General features: G+C 38.1%; 1 protein-coding gene across 1 annotated transcript in view; it reads left to right on the plus strand.

Moving 5' to 3' along the window:
* Nucleotides 1–4,939, plus strand: part of c7h3orf70 (chromosome 7 C3orf70 homolog) — a 33,042-nt gene extending 28,103 nt beyond the window's left edge. The window contains exon 2 of the mRNA XM_014469400.2: nt 509–4,939. Within this exon, the coding sequence (XP_014324886.1) occupies nt 509–1,179 (671 nt within the window). The 3' untranslated portion in view covers nt 1,180–4,939. The remainder of the gene's footprint in view (nt 1–508) is intronic.
* Nucleotides 4,940–9,958: the final 5,019 nt, after the last annotated feature.

A 9,958-nucleotide genomic window follows, 5' to 3' on the forward strand; every position in this document is an offset into this window, starting at 1 on the left:
TAAATGTTTTTGTACAACCACACATGGGAAGTTGTTCCACTTGTTGAGTGTTTATTGAATTGCTGATTCAAATTATTTTGATTCCTTTTTTAAGTCCCTTCCTAAATGCATAGCATGATACAATATCTTTCTTCTGAAGGCATCAGCAAGGTCTTGGGGGCTCACCATAATGTTTACTCTTCAATACTTACACCAAACTAAACGTGTGAGGGTTAAACAGGGCAAAGCTTCGTGAAGGCTGAGTAACAGATTTTCATGATGTGATACTCTGTGTGTGAAGTAATTATGTTGAAAGACAATAAATGGAAAAAAAATTCAATAATTGTGTGAATATTTTAACGTATTCCTCACCAGTTGCATTTTTAGTATGTTACACATTTTGAAAGGTCATTCATTCTAAAATAAATTTTTCCCAATTTAGGTTGACTGAAATATCTTCAATATTATTACTGTTATTATTATTATTTTTTTTGCAGTAACGTTGTCATTTATTTCTCTCTACTTTTAGGTAAGTACGTGTACCAGCCCATGACCAATGTGTGCCAGCTGCCCAGCACAGCTGTGCCGTCCGTTGGATCAGAGTGCAGCGACACCATGGACCTCTCCGTCTCTCTGGCTGAGCGCTTCCTGAAGCTGGCACCCAGCTTCCAGTCTCCGCCTCACCTGGAGTCTCCCAAGTACTGTGTCATCGCGGATCTGTTTGTGGACGACTACATTGTCAAAAGGATCAATGGGAAGATGTGCTACGTGCAGCGGCCCCTGCCTCCCTTACCGGAACCGCCTCGACCTCCCTCCCCTCAGCCGCCCGCTCCAGCTACACCTCAATTGCCTCCTAATCCCAGTCCGCCAGAGCAGCCGGTGAGCCCGAAGCGGCAGGCTCCTGCTCCGCCGGTCCCACAGCCGTACAGCGAACAGAAACACCTCTCCACTGTCGAGAAACTAAAAGGCCCTAAAATGGACCACTGCTCGTCCCCATCCAGCTCAGAGGACTCCGGTATCAACGCACTGGGCCTCCACTACCTGGAGTCCTGCGAGGAGGGAAGTGAGGATGAGGAGGACGAGTTGAGCACAGATGGAAACTCAAGCCCTGGAAGCCTCTGGGACCAGGACGACTGTTCTCTTCTCTCCCCCTCCAAATCAATGATAGAGATCATCGAAAAGATTGAAACAACTGTCTAACTGACATACAGAAACCACTTATGAGGAGGACCAACGGAGCAGTGTCCAACAGAGAACAGCACTCCAGGATTTCATTTTCCATGGACTCACAGGGAGCAAACCTCAATCTAGTGGTTCTGTAGGGTATTTGCAAGGTTGCTTCAGGCTGAATTTCTTCTCCTGCATGTGGCTGAAGATTATACAGCCACAAATTTCACAGAGCCTCTTTTCTGCCCAATTCCCCTGCATGGAGTTCATTTCTGAGACTTATTGGAATCAAGAAGGAAGCACAAAAATCTCAAGGATGTGAACAGTAGACAGAAATTCAAGAGTAGAGTAGAAACACGTCAAAACAGACACGAAAGATATAAACGATAGGCTTTTTTTGTGATTTTCTTGTGTAGGTAAGTTACGGGAGCTACATTATGTAGGAACAAATTTGTTCTCTGACGACAATGAACAGTGAGGTAACTCTTGGTGTTCTCCAATTGTCAGTCTTCAGTGTCATTCAACCTCCATGTCATCTCTTATTCACTGGTAAGCAACTCCACCCACACACACATTGCTAATTCTGACACTTTAGCGTAATGATTGCGAGGCCAGCTACCTCTTATGGGCCTCAAGCACATCAGCCTTTTAACTCGTTAAAAACTCACCTCTGAGCTGACCAGACGCTGCCTGCTTCTGTCGCATTAGGGAAAAAAAGCTTTCAGAGGCCACAATTCATCCGCACTTTACCGACGCCATCTCAGGCGGCAGGTAGGTCGGTATCTGACAATCAAGAATTACACAGAAGCACATTGCTACACGGTAGCTGCCACTAAAGACCACTTCTATGACTAATTACCACACGTTACTATGTTCTTCTGACCACCTTTGTTTGAACAAACTTATCTAAACTGTAGATGACAGGTCAGATTTTTAGAAGTGGGGTTCTGTGGGGAGTGTTTGAGTAGTCAGTGTGCTACACTTACCAGCAGGTGGGTGGGTAAATACAGCTCACTGAAGAAAACAATATGATTACAGGTTCATGAGAACAAGACAAGAAGAGATTTTAACTGGATTTTGGTGAAACAAAGATTGACCTATATTTCTGATTTCACATGTAATGTAAAGGTTTTACAAACTACAAAGAATCTTATCAGTATAGAATATTCTACTCCATGTTATTCTGGTTGATATATTATGGTTTCCATACATGTCTAAATCTAAAGGGGTCCTAGTTTACATAGAAACATTTAAAATGCGATATATTGCACACAAGCAGAGTTAAGGTTTTCCATGTTTCAGACTGCGCATTTCAGAATCTCTCTACAGCGGTGGTCCCCAACCGTTTTAGTCGCACGGACCGGTCAGCCCTTTGCAGTTTTGCTGCGGACCGGGGCGGGGGGTCGTAAGTATCGAGTCCGATGCTGTTGTTGGGGTGCGCGCGCAGTACTCCTATGTTGTTTTGTTACTCATTCAATTGGCTCAATTTTGATGCGTAAGATGTAACCGGTAAAATCCGGTTTAGGATTTTCAAAATAAAAGATCTGGAAGTAGTTCGTTATTTCTTGCGCGGCCCGGTACCGGTCCACGGACCGGTGGTTGGGGACCACTGCTCTACAGTGTAAAACTGTTAATTTCAAGCTTCATCAATCTATGCATTTTACATTTTTGAATTAACATACAGCAGTACAGAATAGGATACATAAAATATATATAATAAAATATAGGAACAGAAATTATGAAAGAGTCCAGAGTCATTTAAAAAGATAATGTTTTCCTTTAGCATCCACAGGAAGCTGCAAAGCGGACAGTAATCTTTGCATCGCTATTAACTGTTAGCTATACATATATTCCCATAATGCTTACAAACTGTTCATGATTTATCTGTCACTTTTTCAACTTTTCTTCTGAGTACAAAAAAAAAATCCTGCTAGTTAAGAGATTTAAAAGTGGTGGAGGCTTTTCAGTGCTTTTGTCAGTGAGTGTGGTTTACCAACCAGACAGCTTCTGCACTAGTTAACTTTGTCAATAGAACAAGGTAACAACTCAATAACTACTTCCTCTTATACTTCAAAATAAGTCTTAAGTATATAAATGCAACAGGGTGTTAAGATAAAATGCTCACCATTTCATCCAGTGCTCAGAATATTAACTTACATTTATTTTGACAGATACTCATGCTAGCAGCAGCTGGTTAGCAGTTTACAACACAGGCTTGGATTTGTAACATTTTATTATCTTGAGATCTGGCACCAGAAGGTCTTATTACACCACTGCTTAACAGAGGTAGATTTCTGTTTTTAGATGTCAGAACCTCACATTGGTTCTGATGTGTGGAAAGCCAATTAGCAATATCTAAGTATGTAGTTTTTAAAAACTTGTACTGTTTTCCATCTCTTATGCAATTTAATATATTTTTTATATGAGAAATAGTACCAGGATGACCGTAGTCTTCTTTTAATAAATTAAGTATAGAGTAGTGGATTAATGCCACCCTCCCAACCGTTGCTGTGCACTGCTATTCAGCTGGCTGCCTTTTTTCTCTCACACAAGCTTTTAGCAGTATGTATGTTAATTCTGGCTAATAAACCAAGTAATATAAGACTTCTATTCTTGTGTTTTGGTATAACATGCAAAACTCATTAGAAAAAGACACATTTCTTTGCTTTTGCTTAGATTTATAAATCACAATCACAATATTTTAACTGAAATAATCTATCCATTCATCCATCCATTATCTATACCCACTTATCCTTTTAGGATTTTTTGGGAGGTTGGTGTCTTTCTCCAGCAGTCATGATCTAAATAAAGGTAAATAATGGTATTTAGGTAAGTCTATATATTTTTATCTGCTTTATTTAATCTAAATACCGTTTTTGCTCAAGGGTATTGTACCATGAGAGCGTCTGCAGAGAACCAATTTCTGTTCCTGCAAACTGTGCTAGCTAAGGTAGCCATCTACTGCAAGCAGAATACTGACTGCTCATAACAACTCCACAGAACCCCAGTTCAAATAAGTTGAACCATCCTATTAAAATAGAATCATATACAGATCTTTATAAAGAGCCAGATATTGAAATTGCGTCAACATATCTCTGGCACAGCAAACATAGGAGAATGCTAAAGACTATTAAGATACATGATATTGGCTCAATTTGTCCAATGTATTCTTTTAAATCAATATTATAACACGACTGCATATTCATTGGCTTTGGTGCTATTAATGCATCTTTTATGATGAATCGAAGGAGTAGGCAGGGAAAGAAGTAGATTAGAATAGTTTGTCACAGTTAGTTTGTACTATTGGACAGAAATAATCACTTATTGCACCTTTAGAGGGAAATTACAATGTGAGATGGGATGTTGCATAGGTGTTGTGATGTGGTTGATATAACAAGACGTGAGCCAGCCCTTTTATTAGTTGGTTACATTAAGTGGGCTGGATTTTTTTTTCCATTTCTCTCTTCCTTTTCCTTTTGTTCTTTTGTTTTTACAGGTCATTTGTCAAAAGCTATCAGCAAAAATTACCAAAATCTTCACAAGTGTTGCTGAATTTCCTTAAGCACAGAAAGCGGAAGTCATTTTGCATGACTGCATTTGTTCTAGCAAATATATAATATATCTACAGTATATATAGTTTAACAAATTTTGTGATTCTGTGTGAAAAAGATAAAATGACTCCTAAATCAGGGTGACATCTGGAACAGAATCCTTATTAATGCAGTTCAAAATGTATGTTATGTTCTTATTATTGTTATATTATTTTCATATGAATAAATCTTATGAAACAGAGTGTTCTTTTTCCTCTCTTTTGTGCGGTGCAGCAGCACTTACTTATTTGATGAGAATGTCATCGACATGACAACACGGATGACTAATGCTTTGCAGAGTATCAGAGAAACTGCAAACGAAAGAGAGGGATCTGTTTAAAACGAGTTTAGCTGCAGACGTCTCCTCTTGAGGAATGTCTTTGATTTTTCTCATTCACTCTTTTGAAACCTTTTTTTCTAACCGTGCATGAGGAATATTTCACTAAGAAAAGGAGCTAAGCCTGGGGATGGTTAAAATATGACCTGTGCAACAGCTTTATGTAAGACATGAAATATTGATCAGAGTGAAGTCTCTCCAGCTGCGACAGCTAAGCCTCCCCCTTTACTGATCAGCAGTGCAGGTGGAGTCCTGCCATGTCCTCTGGGCCTCCCCCGTAGACCGTCTCCTTCGTACTCTCTGTGTAGGAGCTGATATTATGAGAGCACATGCAAGAGAGTTTCTCATCCTCACTGCAAGCTAAGATTGATTTCTTTATGCTTCTCTTTTCAACTTGCATTATGCCTATTGATTCTTTTTGCCAGAGCAGAGAGAAAACAAAGGCATGGATGAAATGCTAATGAGTTTATGTGACTGTACATTCGCTTTCCTGCAAAATGAGGAAGAGGAGGGAGTTGCAAATGGATCATTGGAAAGACAGTGTTGTGATTTCTTTTACTTTTGCTATTTTGTCATTCTTAAATGTGTCGGATCGGATATGAACATATTTTTAACGTTAAAGAAAAGATGAATAAATGGGAAATGTATTTTTAAAATGCTGAAAATATATTCATACTAACCTGGCTCGATGTAATAAAGTAATTACCACTTAAAACCTGGTTCTGCCACTCAGCAACAACATAAAGCATATGTAATAATTGCGTATGAGTGTATTACTCCAGTGTTTGCTGCTCTAGGAAATAAGGCAAGTCTTCTACTTCCTGAGGCAGAAAAGAGTCCCCAGAGCATCACTCTACCATCACCATGTTTGACTGTCAGTATGATGTCCTTTATGTAAAATACATATAGTCTCAAGGTAAATATACCAGGATGCTTAACTTCCAAAAGGTTTCATTGTTATCTTTGTAACTGCCCTTTGTGCACTTTTTGGTCAGCTGTTGCTTTGGTATTTGAACTCTTTTATGGATGCCAAGTTGCCCAGTCTCTTTTTTATTGTCAGATCATGAACATAGCATCTGAAGCAGTCAGAGTCTGCACTACTCTGGACATTGTCCTCTGTTCTTTTCTGACCTCCTTGCTAACTCACTGATTCCCTCTTGGTAGGTCGTCCGCTCCTGGTAAAGTTCACCATTATCCACTTGTGGATAATGCTTTATAACCTTTTTGAAAGTGATTGATATTAATGATTTTGTTTCTTACCTATTGTTAAATTTATTTTAGATTTGTTAGCAAACTTCAAGGTACAAAACATGCTTTGTTCAAACTTGTAGAAGGAAACCCAAACATCTTACCTAAGAATTACACCTTCAAAAAACAATTATCCCTTATACTAAGCTAATGTCTTCAAATTTCAGAATTTGAAGAAAGTTGAAAAAAAAAGTATGCGTTTTTGCAAAGTTTTCTTTCATTTACAAATATAAATAACTTTGGTAATTTGAACTGTTCTAAAAAAAGAGTAATTTGTTTTAATTTAACTTCAGGAAATCAGGAAAAAATGTGTATGTGTCTCTTACTTTGGTGTATGCAAACCTCTAGTTTCACCTGCAAGTAGCATCTAATCATTGATTGGAGCTGTGTGGCTCATCTGTGCTTCTTATCCATAAACCTAAAGTTCAGTTTGAGCTCATTACAGTTTTCTTTTATATTAGAAAGCAAGCTCAATACTTCCCCCCCTCATTACTCATTACCGCTTGACGTGTTTGTAATGATTTCTTTGTATGCGTGGATCATTGGGGTTGTTGCTGACAGCTGATGTGAATTTAACATCAATAAGCTCATTAAAAAATATATTTGCAGGGAAAAATATTGATGCGCTCAGTACCTATTTTCCCCACTTTTGGGCTGAGAGGAGAGAAATGGGACAGGAAGAGGAAGCTCAATTAAAAGCATGATGATGCAAGAACATGCAAAGGCTCTGGATGTCTTGCGCACTCTATCCAAATCTGTGTGAAGTTGAATATTTCTTTTTTCAAGGCTTCAGATACACTTGAAGAGATCACTGTACTGCTAATCCCTCCCAGCAAAGTCGTTCAGTTGGCAGGCACCTTGAGCACACAAACACCCACAGGATGGAAGACACATGCCATTTCAAGAAATACCCTTGTTAAAGGACTGCTTTGCTGGCACGATGGCCACACAGGCTATAGGGATGTGTTGTCAGTTCCACTTTTCTTCATTTCAAGGTGTTTGCAAAAATATGTTGCTCTTCATTTCATGCAATTTCTATTTCTCTCCAGGGGAAAACACAGGAAGAACCCAATTACTTAGAAGTTAGAAAATAATAAAAAATAAAAAAAAATTGTGAAATGCTAGCACCTCAGAAGGGCTCAGTTTTCACAATTTAAGTTTGCTCCGAGGTAGGTTATTTTTCTCTTAAAAATGCATAAATAATATCTCACGGCAATTCTTCAGTCTCATAGGTGTCTCGCGGTTTAAAGGTGCATGAAATTTAAAGCGTAATGTGGTTTTGCACCCAGAAGTTTGTTTTGTAAGTATGAAAAGTTTAGTTACACAATGACCTGCTTTTAGAAATGTATGCAAAGTTGAAAGACTTTTTTGAAGTAAGATTTGAAAATAATTTATAATTTCAGCCATTTTAAATCTGAAAAGGGGAGGAGAACCTTTCCAATAACACATTTTCTTTGCCGGGTTCTCACATCTTCATTGCCTAGTCAGAGTTATGGTTCAGGGACATCATTAGGAACAGAAACGTAATACAAAATTAAAGATCATATGAAATCATTTAATATGTCAGACCTTGTCTGAACAGGAAGAATTCACGCTTGTAAGAAGCAGCTTTTTTGTTGGCAAAGAAATTGGTTTTTGAAAGATATCAAAGGATTCTCAGCAGATTTCTTAGCTCTTAGTGTCAAAATGTAGAGGTAAGAGTAAAGACATTGTTTAAGTTGCAGAATTAAAAATATTCTGCTAACAGATGCTGTATTCCAGTCAACATCTAACAGACTATGAAAACAATACAAGCCAAATGTATTCAAGTCAGTGGTCTGTGACTCCAGAACCTCAGATCCTCCAATGTGTTTCTAATAACTATCAAAAAATGGCAAATAATTCAAAAATTTTTTTAAAATATAAATATAGTTTTGGAAAAATAGCTTCTTTGGTGTGTTCATGTAACGTGTGTGCAGCATATCCACAAATGATGCTAAATAATGTAATTCATATTCCAGTTTACTAAATGTTTTGTGTTTCTTTTGGGTGTAAATTGCATGTTTTTTAGCCCAATATATTCCATAGAAGATTGATGTACTAACTCCCTTGATGTGAAGTTTTGATAATTTTCTTTATTTACAACCTCAAAACAAAGTACAATCATTCTTTAATTTAAAAATCAAAACTAATTTCTAACAGTACATATTTTAAAAATAAGGTCATTTGTTTCATGTAGCTTTGTGTCAACAAATTTTGTTTAGTGAGATTGTAAAGGTTGCTGATCCCTGGTTTAAATGGATAGCAGTGTTTTGGTAAGTTGTGCCACACTATTTCTATTTTACTTAATAGAAAGGGCAATTTTCCTTGAGATATTCCAACATTAGGGTGTTGTTTTATAGCCTACTTTAAACTTATCAAGAACGTCCTACTTTCCAAGTTGCAAATCCAATTTTTGCTGTTTTGTTATTTTTGTTAAGTAGTAACTTTGAAAATTCAACCATTTCAAATCGAGGATGGTTTACTCTCTCCAGATGAAGGAAGTTATTTAGTCCTTCAACCTAAAGACCATAAAAACCCAGGATTACAAGTTCCAGTCTCACAGAGGCAAAAGGTTAGGAGAATTATTTGTTTGGCTAAATTGAAAAACTCTTACAGTCTTTACTTTTCTTCAGGCCCCTGTTCTTCCTCTCCATTTTAAAGCTATCTAGAAAAACCTCTGCAGCGACTTTCAGAGTAAGATGCAAAGAGTATCAGTGGCTTAGAATGACAAATGATGAGATTTTTAGAGAAGTAATAAAGGTGGAGGTAGAAAAAGTGTGTTCAGTCAGTGTCCCTGTGGTAGGTCAATGCTTTACAGTGCAGCTCTTCAATAAAGCTGCAGGGCTTGGTTTGAGCTATAAGAAACGTTGACTTTTTCATTTTAATAAAACATCAAATGGCTTCAATGCACAGATTTAATGTGTGACGGTGGGTCAAAGTTGAATTTTTTTGTGTTTTTTCTGCTAGGGTACAGCAGCTGTTTCATTTGCTGTTCATGTTAAAATCATATCAGCTAAACACAAAGATCCAGACTTGCATTTAAAGCATAAAACTTCTTCCCTATGCCTGGCTTTTTAGAGGCTGAACCTCAACAGCAGCAATCCTTTCATTTCAAAATGGCCATTTATGTTTCTTCATGCTGTCACTGTGATTGGACCAATGCAAGCACCATGCTGGTGCCAGGAGGGACAGTGGAGACCTCGGAGCGCTCTGCCGATAAACTATCAGACACATGGTCTGCTTCGGCCATGCTCTGTGGGTGATGACTTTCTGATAAGCTCTAAAATCGGCAGAGTGTCCTACAAAGCGCAGCTTTGCTCTATTCACCTGTAAAATATTCATTACTTTTCAGTCAGTGTCTGCCCCTCATCTTTGAAATACATTTTTTTCCCTTCTCTTTATACGCAGAACGTGACACTCTCCTTGTGAAAAGAAGACGGCAGCTCCGAGCTTCAGTGTCTCCGTTTGAAAGTATTCCCTTTTTGTTGCCGAAAGCTGCTTGGTGATTCATTCTCTCAGCACTTCTGTTGGATAGCTGGAGAGTGTTATTTTTTATAATGTCAAAATGAGTCACAGTGGTGAAGCTTAATGTGATCTTTCTTGCTGGCTTGCATTC

Source organism: Xiphophorus maculatus, chromosome 7, assembly GCF_002775205.1.
Source record: "Xiphophorus maculatus strain JP 163 A chromosome 7, X_maculatus-5.0-male, whole genome shotgun sequence".
Taxonomy (NCBI): Eukaryota; Metazoa; Chordata; class Actinopteri; order Cyprinodontiformes; family Poeciliidae; genus Xiphophorus; species Xiphophorus maculatus.